At 39.7% G+C, this 17,611-nt stretch overlaps 1 protein-coding gene across 1 annotated transcript in view; it reads right to left on the bottom strand.

Moving 5' to 3' along the window:
- Positions 1–4,031: 4,031 nt before the first annotated feature.
- The window catches only part of LOC101861586, a 19,122-nt gene continuing 5,542 nt past the window's right edge, over positions 4,032–17,611 (bottom strand). Inside the window, exons 2-3 of the mRNA XM_013083209.2 lie at positions 7,874–8,362; positions 4,032–4,753 (exon numbers count right to left, since the gene is read on the bottom strand). Coding sequence (XP_012938663.1) covers positions 4,358–4,753; positions 7,874–8,281 — 804 coding nt within the window. The 5' untranslated portion in view covers positions 8,282–8,362 and the 3' untranslated portion in view covers positions 4,032–4,357. The remainder of the gene's footprint in view (positions 4,754–7,873; positions 8,363–17,611) is intronic.

Raw genomic sequence — 17,611 nt, 5'->3', positions numbered from 1 at the left:
TCAGAAGCTTTCTTCACCACGAAATGTGCCTTGTTGACACATCCGTAAGTCATGATGTGCCTTAGCGTGAGCCGGGGTCGGGAGAGGTCAGATGGCCATGCAGCACATGTGTGGCTATTACTGCATATGTGAGGCATCATGGTGAAATCAGGATTTCATCAAAACGAAATCGGCATTTTTTGGCCAGTTTGGAGGGTTTTTTTTGGCTCAACACCATGTATGTCTATTCAAAAACATTTGTACATGTGGATTTTATGGAAAAACATAGATTAAAAGGTACGAAAAATGTAAATTTGCCATTTCCTAAGACTCTTGACCTATGGAAGTCACCAAACTTTGTCGCCTTTTTCTAGCAAATTCTTTTTCTGAAACCAGCTGACCCCACCGTCATCAATCGCCAATATCTCGACTTCTATTCAAGATAAATGGATATTTTTTTACATCAAATGCAAGGCAAATGAACAACCTTTAAGATGATACCAATAACTCCAAATATCCGAATATTGACAAGTGCCTGATTTCACTACGTTGTGACACATATGTGTAAGGGGGCGGGCATAAGCTTTCCGGGCCTGGAACATCAGTAGAAATTGAGAAGAATTAAAGTCATATTTTTCCACAACTCCCCCCCCCCCCCCTCGGCTTTTGAACAATGATAGACTAGCCTAGATATATATAGGAGTATGTGATTAATTACGAGTAGGTCTGTGGAAACAAATGTAGCCGTATGCTAGGTCTATGCTGTAACGCAACTTTTTGCTCCCATTGCAATAACACTCGGATTCAACAAAATTGAAGGTCAGGTCTGACAATTTCCTTATATCCGAGTTTTACTGTACCTAGAATCTAACACAATTTCAAAAAGTGAAACAGAATACCAATGGCTCAACTCTTGAGTATTTTATATTAATAAAGTTAAAAACCATGAAAAGCCTGCTTCGTCATGCTCTTACTTACTGTAAGTCTAAGCAGTACAGAATTCTATCGTTGTTAAAATGTTTTGGTCCTAAAAGTACGTGGTATCTTCTTAAACATGACACAAACATCATGCCACCAGAATTATACAATACAGTAGAGTCTGCTTAAACCAAATATTGATATCCGAAAACAGCAGTAAACTGAAATAAAATAAAATCCTCGAATTTTGTAAAAAACCTGTCAATTAGCCGAAATGCTCCCATTTTGAAACAGAAAATAATTTCAAGGATTAAGGCGCCAAAATCATCATACTTAGCAACCACCAAGAAATGTGTCATGACGCGGTGGAAACGCGCTCGTCAATTTTTGGGCATGTGGAGTTATTGGTACCATCTAAAAGCTGATTTATTTGCCTTACTTCTAATTAAATAAATATCCATCTATCTTGAACAGAGCTCAAGATATTTGCGATTGAAGGGAGTGATATCGCCTGGTTTCAGTAGTGAAATTAGTGAGAAAATGGCAGTCTAAACTGGTAACTCCAATACCTAAAGAGTCATTGAAAACAGAAAAATGACATATATCATGCTATTAATCAATGTTTTTCAGTAAAATTTACATAAAAATTTGTTTTTATACGGACATCAGAGGCTGAGAAAAAAATAACAATTAGATAAAAATTTCCAGACTGGCGGAAAAATGTATGTTTCTCCGAATTCTGTATTTTCACGAGCACCCGATTTCACCACTCTGCCTCACAAATGCAAATTGTCAAATCGTTCACGCTTCTCAACAGAAAGAAACATGACAACAAATGGGTGTCTATTTCTGGCCAGAGAGAAGCATCGCTATTACAGTGTGCTATTTCTCTACGTGGTTGGAAGCACATGTTCTGGTAATGTTTGGCTTAGATTTTGGTGTTCCTCGGGGGTCTGTTCTTGGACCTGTCTTGTTTACAATGCATACACAACCTATTGCTGATATTTTAAGATAATATGGCATGAATTACCACCTTTATGCCAATGACACTATATATACAAGTCTATTGATTTTGATCAAATACCACCTCTAGTTGACTCCACTGAGCAATGTATTCGGGAATTAAAAATATGGATAAACAGTAACTGATTGAACTAAATGATGACAAGACAGAAATAATGTTGAGTGGAAATACAAAAGCCATTAGAAATGTTCCAGAACTACAAATTTATATCAATAACCATACCATTTGTTCAACAATAAGTCTTAAAAACCTAGGAGTTCAATTGGATTATGATATGTCTATGTCCTCCCAAAATAGCCAGCTGAGCAAAGGTATCTATTTTCATCTTAAGAAAACTGGCAGTGTAGGAAATCATTTAACCCAAGCAGCAGCCAAGACATTAGTAACAACACGGATTTTATCAAAATTAGATTACTGTACTGCTATTCTATCCAGTTTGATGACCGAAAAACTATCAAAGTTACAAGTACTCCAAAATCAAACAGCAGAATGGATATTGAAACAGAAGAAATCAGTGCACGTAACATGAATTCTGAAAGAACTACACTGGCTGCCAGTAAAAAAACGGATCAAATACAAAACTGTTGTTTTCTGTTTTAACTGCATAAATTATACTGTACCTATTTATTTTTTTAAAAATTCCTGGAATTATATCATCCACCCAAAAGCCCTTCGATCAGCCTCTGATAATCTAATTCTTAAAACTCCAAAACAAAATTACAAAACATACGTCGGGCGTTCCTTTTTTTTCTTTAGTCCCCAGGTATGGAACGAACTCCCACATAAAATAGGATGTGCCCCAACAATTTACATTTTCAAAACACAGCTGAAGCATTTCTTATTCACAAATACATACTACATACCTGTCATAATGATGAACTGTTATGCATGTGTATGCCAGACTGTGAGACTGGAGAAATAGCGTGTGAGAGAGAGAGAGAGAGAGAGAGAGAGAGAGAGAGAGAGAGAGAGAGAGAGAGAGAGAGAGAGAGAGAGAGAGAACAGAAGTGTTTTTCTATTTATAGAGAACAAATGTGTCACGACGTGGTCGAATCAGACACTCTTCAATATTTGGAATTATTGGTATCATCTTAAAGACTGTTCATTTGCCTTGCATTTGATGAAAAAATATCATTATTTTGATGAGCACCTGATTTCACCATGATGCCTAACAAATGTTTTAACGAACCTGTTACCTGTCCTGGGCAACAACATCACTGCACACTGGACAGGTCCATAAGTGCTCAGTTCCCCCCAGCACCAAAGCCCGCAAGGTATCCATACTGATTGTTCCAGTGGCTGTCTGTTTTAACGAACGTTTCTAGTTATTCAAGTTCCAATTTTATTGAGACCGTGATTTTCTATAACATTGTTTATTTTTTAATGAACGCATTGCCAAGCTCACTGCAAGACTGTTTTTCTCATAGAAAAATTTATATATACTGTGTTTTACATAAACACATGTCAATGAATTTTTAAGATGTGATGTTTTTTTTGATGTAATGCGCATTGAACATTTTTTAAAGAAAATGGACATATGCAGCATAAATGCTATCATGTTTTTCACACTTCAAACAAATCAATGGGGCCTACACATCGTGTAAAAGCCTAATGAAGTAAGTCGCGAATGTAGGACTACATCTGTTGTACGACCTTGCAGCTGAAATTGTCTTCACTGAAAAAGGTAGATGAGAAAAATAAAACAACAAAACCTCCAAAAAATTAAGTTTGCCGCAAGCATGGCATTTCCAACACTATGCCGTTGACCATCATCCCTTTTTGCACAACCATAGACTCTAAACCGAAAACACAGCTAAATCAAAGAAAATCCTGTGTTTTCGCAGACTTTGGTTTAAGCGGACTCTACCTCCATTGTATAGACATCCGCGTTAGTGGACACTTTAGTAAAATAAAAGTGAACAATTTGTGTCCCTGGAGAGAGGTCCCAGATGTTGGCAAAGCTATTTTTTAGCACCGAGGTGAAAAGGTTAAAAAAATAGTTCCTTGCCAAAATTTGAACGGACAGAAAACCTACATTAATTTGTTAATAACATATTGAAAGGGTGCTATCATATTTTAAGTCTAAATATTTTTCAGTTAGTTATTTTTGCAACATGTTATACTTCACCAAATGTTAAAAATGTGCTAGAAATTGCGATTTACATCAAACTTTGTTTTTACACCCTGTGTAAGTGTGTACAAAATATGGCATATCTTTAAAACTACTCATTCAGCGTATTCGGCATTGTATTTGCGAAAAAAATATGCTCCATATCCAAAATCTCTGACAACTGGGACTTCTCTCCAGGCACACACACAAATATGTTTATCAATATAAACATAAGCAATTGCAAGTCAGTTTAGTGCTGCTGATAACTCTGGTTCCCCCCATTAACGTGGTAGGTTGCCCCACGCATTTGAGGCACTGGGGTTGTTCTATGATGAAGTTGTCACAACAGATGAGCTCCTTGTCAAAGATCCTAACTGAGCTTCAAATAAAACATCAGAAATCAGCTTTTCTGCGTAGATTTGTTGCTCGGTAGTGAGTCTTCTTAGTTTGTGAGCAACATTTTTGCCGAAGTTGTCGTGTTCGTCATCATTGGCAGGATTGAGAAGTCTGAGGCAAGCAGCTTTGATGAGCTCATCGTCGTTGGTCTTCCTCTTCTTCTTATGCAGTAGAGCTTCTGAAACTTCTGGCATAAGCTGTTTGTAGACAGTGGGCAGCTGTGAATGCTGTGACTGTGATAGTGATGTCAAGGTTTCTGCTGATGGCGGCTCTTCCTTTACATCGAGAAGCGACATTTCTGACCCGGCCTTCGGTGACAAAGATTCCTGGGGTGAGAAAAATGGTCATATTTTAGTAAGTTTAGAAAAACATTTTCAGCGCTCTCAACTACACAATGTCATACTTTCAATGTTTAGTCAAGTGGCATACAGAGAAAGTAACTCATCATTCATCCCTTGTTGCAGTAATATACATATTTTGCCCACACAGCTTGCAAACAAATCCTTTGTTTCAATCAAGTCACTCGTCAGATGCCGCTCGTTCCACGAGGAATGTTACACACCCCATGACTTTAACACTCACCACACTCACACAGAAAAGTCATATGTATCCCAAAATTTCTAACAAAATAACTGGGACAATGCAACAGCAATTTATTGATGGTGGTTACATTGACAATCAAATCGACGAAGAAATAAAAGAGATTCAATATTTGATTTGTGCTGTTGACTATAGATGCTACGTTCTTTCAAAAAGATTACGATTTTTATGTTTTAGATCTTGGGCATCCTAAAAATCTTGTGGTACTTCTTCAGTTTTAAAACATAAGGCCTACGATAATTGAGATGTGCTCACAGTCCATCATCCAATGACGAATGGAAGACAAACAACATTGACAAGATGGACAAGTGCATTACATAGTGAGTGACTTGCACAGAGATAGAAAAGCATTGACTGATGTCACATGACCTCCTCTGTGTGGTCAGCGGCTAACGGCGAATGACGAGTAACTTAAAACAAATATATGACAGGAATTTTCGGCTGCTCATATCAAATGCCCAACCTGGCTGTGCGACACCTCTCTTATCCCTTTTATCCCATGATGTGTACATTAGCGACGAGTGACGACGAGTGATGACGAGCAACAAGTGGTGAACGACTCACATCAATCAGCAAACTACTTTCTCTATTTAACACCTCACTTAGTCAGTCAAACATAACATGAGATGCTCGATCACCATCATCATCAATGCCTTTCACCCCTGGCAGTGTATAGGCCACATACAAGCTCCTTCCATTTATCTCTGTCCTAGGCCATCCTTCGAAGCTCTTTCCAAGTGAGCTTCATCTCTCTCATGTCCCTTTCCACGCATCTCCTTCATGTTTCCTGTGGCCTACCGCTGCCTCGTGCTCCTTGTGGGTTCCACTGCAGTGACTGTCTTGTGATGTTTCCGCTGGGCTTTTTTAAGGTGTGTCCCATCCATCACCACTTTCTTAGTGCTCTCTCTACTGATGCTCGATATATAATCTTTATTGTTTTGTTTCAGCTCCCTACAAGTGAATAGCTGCATGAGGCAAAGTTGCTTAAACAAAAATGGCAGTTCCCAAATTTCCTTGGCGAAGTCGGTGACAAACACCTCTCTAGTACCAGCTCACCTCCTGCATCTGGATCATACTTCTACGAAGGGTTCAAAATGGTGGAAAAATGATGAAATGGTATAGGTATATCCCCCATATAAACACTAGTAGTTTATTTAAGAAGCAAGACCTTCGAGTTTGAGGTCCATCTCCGAAAGGACCAAATCAGTTGTGACTAATCAGAGTCTCAAACCCCTGAATCCGCAATCTCATGATTACGAGTTGCGTAGCCTAACCACTAGGCCACCGACACCACAAAGGGTTTGATAATGTGGAGCTAACGGCCATGGCAAATGCTGACTATGAGTTTTTGTGTGTCCATTTTAGCTTATAAATATAATATATGGACGTGTGTCAGGTGGGGGTGTCCAATAATACAGACGACTATGGGTGAATTGCTATCGTCGGAGGGAGTGAAAAAAAGATCAGCTCATCTGAAGATCAACTTAACCGTTGGGACCACAAAATCAAGGGACACAAAGATGTTAATCTTTTCCACTATTCATACATAGTACACAGATTTTTACAACAAATTGCTTAATGGCTCATTGAATCTACCAGGACTCAGTCAAATCAATGTTCTTCGGAGTGTATTTATATCAGATGAAGCATATTCACCTTGCAAGAGAATTTTATGAAACCGTTCAATATCAATGGTTGTCAAGTTATTGAACAAAGAGAAGAGAAGGGAATCTGTTTTGGTAAGACATGGAATCTCGAAAAAAAAAAAAGACATTAAAAACATTCTTAACTACTAACTGAGTCCTGAAGAGTCAGTAGCTGAAAATCCTTTTCTCTTGGTCCAGCATCTTGTGACACTTTAATTATCTGAAGCCTTAGAAAAAAGTGACATTGTTGAGGTCACTTGCTGTTTGTTACATTATGATTACATGGATTCATGAGGAAAAAGTTAAGCAATTGATACACCCTAACTGACTTTCAACTCTCAAGATACCATTTTTTTTTAAGTTGATGTTTTTTCGCTCAACGTCAGAACAATTTAAAGCATTTAGGAGACGTGCTCCCAAACAAGTCTATCAGGGCCAACCCACAGTGAAAGGGACACAGTAAATGAGCAAAAGGAACGAGACACTCCATAAAGAAATGTCCCCCTACTCAGAAATTGAACTTGGGTCTCCTGCATGCGACAGCAAAGTGTCATACTGCTATACCACAAATGCCGGTCTGAAGACACCTGTACCATAAAATGCATGATGGCTTGAGAGCTGTCGGTCAAAACGTTCCTGGGATTTCTATGGAGCAGAGTAAAACTGCATCTAAGGAAGCTTAACTCACCAGAGAAAGGATTATTTCAATACAGAAGGGAAACAATCCTGGAAGGATGAGTATTTGCACAGATAAGTCCTTGCCAAGGTGTACTTTCAACTCACACAGATGTATCATATTGCATTGGATAGTACAGCAAGAAGTAGAGAGAGTATAGTAAAGAGAAGGGAAAATAATGAGTAAACAGTCAGTTGATGGATGGATGTGAGCATAAGTGTGTGTGTGTGTGTGTGTGTGTGTGTGTGTGTGTGTGTGTGTGTGTGTGAGAGAGAGAGAGAGAGAGAGAGAGAGAGAGATTAAAGAGAGAGAGACAGAGAGAGAGATAAAAGAGAGAGAGAGAGAAAAAAAGAGAGAGAGAGAGAGAGGGAGAGAGGGAGAGAGAGAGAGAGAGAGAGAGAGAGAGAGAGAGAGAGAGAGAGAGAGAGAGAGAGATATGAGAGAGAGAGAGAGAGCCGTGTAGTAAAAACAGAAAATGACATTAAAGACACTGCAGTACCGATAGAAATATACACGAACCGTACCTCCATGTCTGTAGCCTCAATGGAAAATGAAGATGGATACTCATAACTTTGTAGATTCGAACTTCCAGCACTCGGCATATCTTGGTCCTCAAGGAACATTAGGTTGTGGAAGTACCAAAGTGAGGGCTCATAGACTTCATCAGATCCCATCCCTGATTGCTTTGAGTTCTCATGCTTTTTCAGTTCTCTCTTGAATGTTGTTCTGAGATTGCTTATTTTTTTAATCACAAATTCTTTATTTGCTTCTGGATGAAACGGTTTGCAAAATAACACGAGTTCTTCGTATGCCCTCTCTCGCATTAAATTGTTTCTGTAGTCTTTGGACTTCATCTTCCATAGGCATTCGTGGAATTTGTACATCTCAATAAAGTTCAGAACTGTGTCTCTTGACCAGGTCGTCATACTCATACTACTGTATGGTGGCTGAGAAGTGGGTAAAGGAAGAAGCTTTGGCTGCAGATGCCCAACACTCTGGGTGACCTTGAAAGCCTGGAAAAGATATGAAACTGAGACTTCAGTTTCACCATTGATCATCAATTAAAAAGCAAAATTGATTATTAAGATGATTAAAGTTTAAAAATATTGCATTAAATCAGGTTCCTGGTGACCCGCTTTGCTTGTTTTGATACACCGATTCCAAAACTGAAATCAAGTTTTATAGCTGTGAAAATTATCCTTTTAATTTCGCACCCTAAGTTTAGTCTCTCGAGGCAGCAAATTTCAAAGGGACTCTGTGTACCAGCGCCTGAACGAATCTGACCAAAATCGAACAAAAAAATATCAGGCAGTGCTTAATTCTTGAGTGGGTCTCTAATTCACCATCCAGTTGTCAAATTTCAAAATAACTTCATGGCTTCACATAAAAATTTGTCATTGTCTCATGAACGACAGATTGTCCATTTTTTGCACAATGTATCGTTAAACGTACTTGGACACAAAGGTGTAAATGTCATGTAATTGTTTACTTCTGTCTGACCAAGGTTAAAAAAACATGATAAAAACAAACTGCTCTGTTTTCGTCACAGGTCTTTGCACGCCGCTCTAAAAGTTGGACGACCAAAAAATGTCAAAGCCCACTAACCCTATTACTGGCAAAAACCAATTAGATTTGCTGTCATGGCAGATCTTGTCTGTTAGTGCCGATCAGCATATTTTATGAAATTGCAGATAACAATGATTGAAGTACAAGCAAGGGTGAACAAGGAAAAGAAGTATTTTTCACCTTTAGAACTCACGTGTGTTATGAAGCCATTGAAATTAATCTATTCATAGGATCTTCATTAGAGACTCAGAGTATGCAAATAAAATCGTAAAAAGTGTCATCTGCATTTTACCACGGTCTTTGAATCGGGTTATTTTTGACGAGTCTAATGATCATATTGCCATGCCAAATGGTGATTCTGATGGGGAAACATCAGAAATTGATTTTAAAAAAGAGAAAAAAACCTGTTCATACTTTCAATTTCAAGATGAAGACCACTTCTGAAAGTAGAATAAAATTTAGCACTGGGCTCCATCACTCTCAATACATCACCCCTGCCTAACCCCCTTCGACAGCTGTGCCTAGTCTATGCCATCCACTGATTCAGATACTACTTACTTATAGTAGTAGCACTAAAAAGAGGATTCTGAAGACAACAATGGTTTTGAAAATCACATTTGTTTTGCTTTTATTTCTTTTTTGCGTGAATTTCCTGGGTAATCTTTGAGGGCAAAAATCAGTACATTCACAAATTGGTTTCTTACATTGAAAATCTTAAATATAATAAACCACACTAAGTATACTTTTCTGTAATTTTATAGGAAGAGGCTAGCCGTACGACTTAATGACGGCTAGACTAGTCGTACTTAACACTATCCCCACGGCCCAGGACACAGATGCGGTTCATGCTATATCACACCGTCGCCGAGTGGCGTCCCGTGGGGAAAAGGTCCTGCTTCTTACCGTCGCCGATTGGTGTCCCGATGGGGGCAAAGTGTTAATGACAGCTAGACTATCCGTACTTAATAATGATGACTTGACCGACAAGAAGCAAAAAAATACTGAATTGAAGATCTAAATAAAATTTTAGTTTGCAATACCTAAAGTATTTTTGAGACGAAACAAGAAGGTGCCTTACTGACAAGCATGTATTTTAAACCTGAATAATTACTAATGAGACCTTACTCAACAGGTTTCGGTCTATTGGGCTTAACCTAAGTGCGGCTAGACTGGCAGGCTAGCCTACTTAATAACGATGGCTAGACTGACAAAAAGAAAAAAATACTGAACTGTAAATGAAATTTCAGTCTGCAGTACTTGAAGTGCATTTCCCATGAAACTAAAAGGTGCCTTACTGACATGCTTTTTAAACCTGAATAATTACTAAAGAGACCTGTGTACTCAACAGGTTTCGGTCAATAGGGCCTAACCTAAGTACGGCTAGACTGGCAGGCTAGTAGTACTGCAAGCCACTTCGAATTTTATATTTAACTTTTACCTTTCGAGTTCTAAAACACACACTAATTTTCTTTAATCTCAGACACTTGGAAAAGTAATTGGGTATGACGGTCACTGCAACTAAGATTCCAACACATTTTCTTTGATCTGGGTGAAAAAAATAAGAGGGGATTTACCGCATGCACATAAAACATAAAAAAGTCAACCTACTTTCATGAAAAACACACAGTAACGCGCACATCTATGAAACATGTGAAAAAAAAAAAAACTTGTGTACAAGTAAATAAGTAATTTGCAGGCGAAACTTCAAAGTTACGGTAAAAATCATTTATTGTAGAATTCTTGTTCACCGATAGAGCGGAGTTTAATACTGGACCCCAATGGAGAAACTTTTTATTACTTGGTTGAATGTTATAGATAGATATGTGTCACAACGTGAGGAATCAGGCGCCCGTCAATTTTTGGGCATATGGAGTTATTGGTATCATCTTTAAGCTTGTTCATTTGTCTAGTTAAGAATGAAAAAAAAAATCCATTTATCTTTAATAAAAGTCAAGAAATTTGCGAATGAAGGAGGTGGGGGTCACCTGGATTCAGAGGTAAAATTAGTGAGAAAATGGCCACCATAGATGAGTCATTTCCTTAGCTTGAGAGTCCATGGAAACTGAACATTTACTTTTTTGTGCCTTTAATCAACATTTTAAAGTAAAAATCCACTCAGAAATGTGTTCTTTAATGGGCATGAAAGGTGTTGAGCCAAAAAACCAAAATTCGATAAAAATTTGCAAACATTCGGAAAAATGCCAGTTTCTTGGCTTGATTACTTTGACAAGCGCCTGATTTCCCCATGCTGCATCACATATACCTTTGTGTCGTCCCACAGGAATGCCATGTAGTTTCATGTGCATTAACCTAATTGAAAGTGAACAAGCTAAAGCATAAACTTTATGGTATATCACAAAAGCATTTCAAATCTCGTGGGCGGGGGGGCTACACTTTGACCATCTATGCATTTTTCCACGTTTCCTTTCCTACGTTGTCTGAAATCTGCTTACCAGGGAAAAGTTCTCTGGCACCCAGCAGTTCATGTTATCAGATTATTACTACTGTATCTTGAAAGTATCCAGATACTGTCTGCTTGCTCTACAAAAAGTGTACGGGTGTGGGACACCCAGTTGGTGTGGTACTGGCAGTATGTAGTAGAGCTATGCCCATTCGATTTCACTATTCAACATTCATAATTTTTGCACTATTCACAGCCATTCGAAGCATGGCAAAGCCATTCAAAGGCTGAGTGATTTTTTTCCATTTTGGATTTCTTTTAACTTTTCTCAACCCATGGTAAAATCTAAGCATAATAAATTATCTAAATTAACTGAGGTAAATTCAACGTTATGATCCAGTTGATGATTACGGGACAGAGTGATAAGAGGAACCAGTAGGTGTTATAAAACATGCCTCTAAAAGGCACTCGTGATGCCTTTAATAACTCAATAAACCATCGCTTCAAAGCGCAACCGGAGATTTTGCATACATTGCATCAATGCAAACTGAGTTGTCTTTGCACGATTCGACTAGGCCAGGGCAAGATCGACAGCAAAAAGACTTGAGGTCTCGATTCCAAAACTGAAAAAGAATCAAGGAATCGAGTCCGATTTTCGAGTTCGGAAGCTGCTTCAAGTGGACTGTTTAGAGGCCATGACTTGAACACTGCTAAAAATAGCTCTTAAGATCGAGACCTCGAGTCTCGAACACTGTTAAAAATAGCTCTTAAGATCGAGACCTCGAGTCTCGAGTTTGAGAGACGTGGCTGGCTAAGCCTGCGTGCGTGCCAAGACAAGTTGGCTTTCACACATTTGTGTGTGTGTGTTTGTGTCGTGTGTGTTTGCACGCATGTGTGTGTGTGTGTGTGTGTGTGTGTGTGTGTGTGTGTGTGTGCTTGGGTGTGTGTGTGTGTGTGTGTGTGTGTGTGTGTGTGTGTGTGTGTGTGTGTGTGTGTGTGTGTGTGTGTGTGTTGCCTCCCTTCTATCACTATTGCCAATGCATGGGGCACAGGCTCCTTCTCTCTTGCACCCTTTGCTTCCTGATATGTCAAAGCATGCTTATAAAAAAAAGTCCCAAGCTAAAGATCGACGTCCAGACATGATGACTCATTGATGTCAACTCAAAACACACAATACGATTTACAAAAGAATACGTGTACAGTGAAGATGGAAGTGCAGTGAAATTCAAAAGCAAGCGCTCAATGTTCAAGACAAAAGAAAGAGAAAAGGGAAGTGAATGATTTAATTTGGGATGGGCGGGGGTGGGGCAACAACATTTAAAGTAGCAGTAGCCTATGTGCAGCGTGGTTTCGTACTGGGCTATACGGTAGACATGACAAGTAGGCCTAGGCCTAGTTTAGCATTCACTCATAGCGGGGAAGAGGAAGAGGAAGGTGGGGTGGGGAGGGGGGTTGCTTGAGACAATTGATAGTGACTGACTGGCAGTTTCTTGCCCCTACCTCCCTAGGCTTATGAAAATTCGCCCAGGGACAGACCCGTCTGACGTTTGAAACCTTTGAACTTGAGTGTAATGTACCGCACCTATTATTGGGACGTGACATTTTTGTTGCATTGAGTCCCAAGCAGTTGTGAATTGCTACAAGATCGGTGGGACAGTACGACCTAATACTGTTTTCTCTTTCTCTTTTTTCTAATACTAAGCAACAGAGCACAGGCACATGCAACCTTGATTCATCCACCTTGAAGACACAGTCTTGAATCTACATGTATCAAGACCTAGTGCACACCAAATTCAAATAGTGAAAAAAACAACATAAGTAAACAAAACTTACAAAAATTAATTTAACTTGGTAATCGGGCATTAAATTGGGTTCCCCGTGTAATTTTTGCTAATTTTGGGTCGCTGATCATGAAAATCTTATTATATTTTAAATTTGGCCAATATTTAGGAACATTTTTGGAATGCATTTTTAACTCCGAGAAGCCGCCTTATGCGCCGGATCAGTCCTGTCCTGGTGCGGTGTCTGTTTTGAAGCGAAAAACTCGACTGTGGGGTGGGACAGCCCTAGGCCTATCCCACAACAGGACTGTAATAGTGCGGTAGAGATTTAGAGTCTTGCCTCGATTCTTGGAGTCTAGGAACCAGCTAAAAAAAAGGAGACGAGAGGCATCGACCCTGGGCGGACTCGAAGCTTAGAGTCTGAGAACAAGATCGATTCTTTGAGTCCTCATATGGACTCGAAAGAATCGATCCCAGAGTCGATCTTTCCCTGGCCTAGATTCGACATTCGAAGCACAAGGTGATATCGATACCCACCACCGCTTCGAAGCGCAGTGAATGGGTTTTTTTTTGTATACTGGCATACTTAGCTCCTCTTGGACAATGTGATTCGAAGCGTTATTTGAGTACCCACCATCGCTACAAAGTGCAGTGAATGTTGCTTTTTTTTATTTTTTATTGTAGGCTGACAGATTTACTTAGCTCCCCTTGTACAGTTCGACTCGACATTCGAAGCACAAGGTTATAAATATTGTGCTGTGATGCCATCGCATCGCGGTGTGTAGTGTGTGCTTAGAGCCAGTCGTGCTTTGACAAAAAAAAAAACAAAAAAAAAAAAGAATCAGTTCGCCACCATAGCCTACTAGTGGGGAGACCCAAAAGGTTTTTATACAATTTGTGGGTAGGCCTAGGTCTGGTGGGAAGATGGCAGGCGGGGACAAATGAAATGAGAGATTAAGAGTACTACAGTGGAGTCCACTTATAACGAGTCCTGAAACAACGAGAAGTCTGATATAAAGACAGTATTCTAAAACCCCGTTTTTTCTCCTTCTCTATCTTTGTAAATAAAATACTGCTATTGCGCAATCAGAGCGTCACGCGAGTCGGTTTTAACGGAATATAGCTGCTGCTGTGCACAGCGCGCAGACCAATTACAGATATAAAACCTTGCCAGTTGAGAAAGTTGTTGGTGATCCAGCGAAACAAAGAATGGGAGAGCCCACGCGAACCAACAATGAAGGCCAGAGTGAATGAGTGGGGAGGGTGTGGCATGCGCAGACAAGCAGAACGCATTGCGTGATAGTTGATAGGCCAGCTCAGTCTAGATTATCTAGGCATACCGTGCCTCTCACTTCTCTGGTGCGGAACGGAGAGGTCACAATGCTGTGATTTGTGATAGATGGAGTGAATGTGTGGCGTGCGCTAGCAGACGCAACGCACCACAGGGTGTGGTGGGGTGGGGGACAACACAGCGGGCGAGTTAGCCTAGAGCCAGGGCCCCTTCATGCTCATCGCCAACGCCGAGCTGTCAACATTACTAGTGCTAGAGAAAGAAACCTAATTCGATTTTTGATCAAGTAAGACCTAGAGATCATGTTGAACAAATCATCATCAGGGGAAATACAAAAAGGAATAAACAGAACGCCAAACTCATAGATTAAGCCTACTTTACTATTTCCCTTGAATGTATTACTGGATCCCTTGTAACGAGAATCCTGCTATAACGGACATTTCGCACTGGTCCCCTACCTCTCGTTATAACAGGATTCCACTGTATAAGCTGTGCTGGTTAGGTTAAAAATACACATTACACACTTTGCTGTTACACTCACACCTTTGTCTCAATCCCTCTTCCATTGTCTGTGCTCTCTTACTTTATGGCTGCATTGTAGATTGTTGGAGTACATTCTGTTCCCTTGCTTTTGTCCATTTTAGGCCGGTTCTTTGATCTTTGCACTGTTGTGTAATGTTAGACATTGTCTTGTCCCTCAGATTACAAATTTACATTCCGTTTCGGTTTTATTTGTTCAAAATTATATGCATTATTTGTAGTGTTATTATTAGGCCTATTATGCTGCCAACAGAATTCTCTTGAACATTTTTAACCATTTATTGCTTGAAGTCTTTGCTTTCATTTGTAAATCTGTGAAGGTAAATTTAGTGTGATTTGATCAAATTGTACCATGTAATAAGGCTAAAAAAAGAAACCCACCAAAAGACATTACATGTACAACCTAGCAAACAGCAGTGTTGTTCGAAGCAGCGACAGTGTGTATGTGTGTTAGATCTATCACTCGACGTTCACTCTGATTTTTTTCAAGCAGACACTAGACAAGAGAGGTCGCCTGTGTTTCTTATTTCCCCTCTCCCCTCCCCCTCTGCAACAGTTGCATTTTTGTTACTAAAAAAAACCCCAACAAACAAATCAATGTTTCATCACCGCACACGCTGCGCAAGCCGTAGGTGCTTTATGTAAAGAGACAGACACACACTGAGCTGAGCATCACTGGATGAATATTCAATAAAGGATTCTGCTGATAAGACTCATTGTATTAGGTCTCACCTTAGGCCTACATGTAAATGTACAAGAAAAAACTATTCGCACACGGTATTTGAATAGCACAAATAGTGACATCGCGCTTCGAAGCTTCAATGACTTCTTTAAAGCTCAAAATCACACGGCACTAGTATGTAGGCCCCTTTACCTATGCAAAAATATTTGTAAGCAAATGAAAATGTTTATGTCATTACATTGTCCAGTATCACAACAGACAGCCAAAAACATATCAAATGCAACACCAGGGAACAGTGGCTGAATGGATGGGCAATGGGCAAAACTGAAAGAACTGTATTTGCACACATGACAGCCCCTAACTCTAAAGATGTAATAAACTCCCCGAGTAGAAGAGAACAAGTCACGATCTTTTGCCTGCGAACACAACACATACCCCTAAATTCCTACCTTAATAGGGTCCTCAAGGATACCCCAACCGACAGCCCGTTGTGCGACTGCCAGGAAGAAACAGTACCACACCACGTCTTTAACTGACCAGCACTTTGCGACCTGCGAAGCACCTACCTACCTGCCTCCCCAGACATCGGAAATGCTCTATACAGTGACAAAGCACAGCTGATTAAAACCGGTAAATTCTTTGCCATATCGACAGACCGAAGGGCTAGAACCCAAATTGCCCCTCGATCGGAAAAATAAAGTAAGTAAAGTATGTCATTACAATAGATCAAATATCATTTTTATATAGGGACTGTATACAAACCCAGTAACCGTACTTAAGGACGGTTTATCAATCAGGCTAGCCATACTTATTATTGAGGGCTGAATTGTAAATGAAATTTTTAGTTTGCAATGCCTAAAGTATTTTTGTATTTCAGACAAAACCAAAAGGTGCCTTACTGACTTGCATGTATTTTAAACCTGAATGAATAATTACTAGATCTAGATCTAATGAGACCTGTGTACTCAACAGGTTTAAGTCGATAAGGCCAAACCTAGATCTAAGTACGGCTAGACTGGCAGTCTAGCAGACTCTCAGGCTAGCCGTCCACTTCGGGTTTTTTTTACATGTTGAAGGATTTTAGTTTTTGCTGGGTGACTAAATGCAAAATAGGTTACTGCCAAGGTCAAGCAGTCTTGTTTTCTTGCAGTACCTTTTCAAGGAATTTTCAAATGAAGATTTGTTGATAATAAGTCCGGGAACGTTGCCCCAACCACAACTGAAGCATCTGATGATTCAGACATTTAAAAATCTCTAGCTCTAGAAATTGAATTCGATGCAAAAAAAAGCGCACTTCCCAGTCTTCGCAAAATGGCAGAATGAAAGGATGACGCCTAAATCTCGCAAATAACCAAAAAATCTCGAGATCGGAAACCGTTTAGAGAAATAAAGTTCAACTTTATATTCCTGAACGTTCGGAGAAATAGTCACTTCGTTTTTTAATTGGCTCAGAGAGAAGAGTGAACTATCTTATTATACACGATCTTTGTCCTTACGCGATGAGGGAAAAGAAAAGAGGAAATGCTCGGCCCAATTAATTTCCATCCTTCTTTTGAAATGCCCAGTGCCAACAATACTTTGTAGTATTCACACACCCTGTGCGAATAACATTTCATAGTATTCACACAGTATTTACACACCCTCAGCGAATAAAATTTCATAATATTCGCACATCCAGTGCGAATAACTAGATCTACAGCCTATTCTCAATGCGGTCTATTTTTAAGCGAACACTCAAAAACAGCGATTTATTATTTCATGTTTTTTAAATGGCCAGCTCTATTCGGACTTGAGTCCGAATTAACATAATTTTTATCTATTCGGACTCGAGTCCGAATACGGGTTTTATCTATTCGAACTCTGGTCTGAAAAAAATATTTTATTTATTCGGACCAAGGAGTTTAGAACTAATGGAGCCTCCTCTCTCTCTTCGCGGCGCCACGAGCAGTACGCCGCGGTGGGGATCAAATATGGCTGCCAACTGTGGGCTGAAACACGAAC

Source organism: Aplysia californica, unplaced genomic scaffold, assembly GCF_000002075.1.
Source record: "Aplysia californica isolate F4 #8 unplaced genomic scaffold, AplCal3.0 scaffold00217, whole genome shotgun sequence".
Taxonomy (NCBI): Eukaryota; Metazoa; Mollusca; class Gastropoda; order Aplysiida; family Aplysiidae; genus Aplysia; species Aplysia californica.
This window is presented reverse-complemented; position numbering and strand designations above follow the sequence as displayed.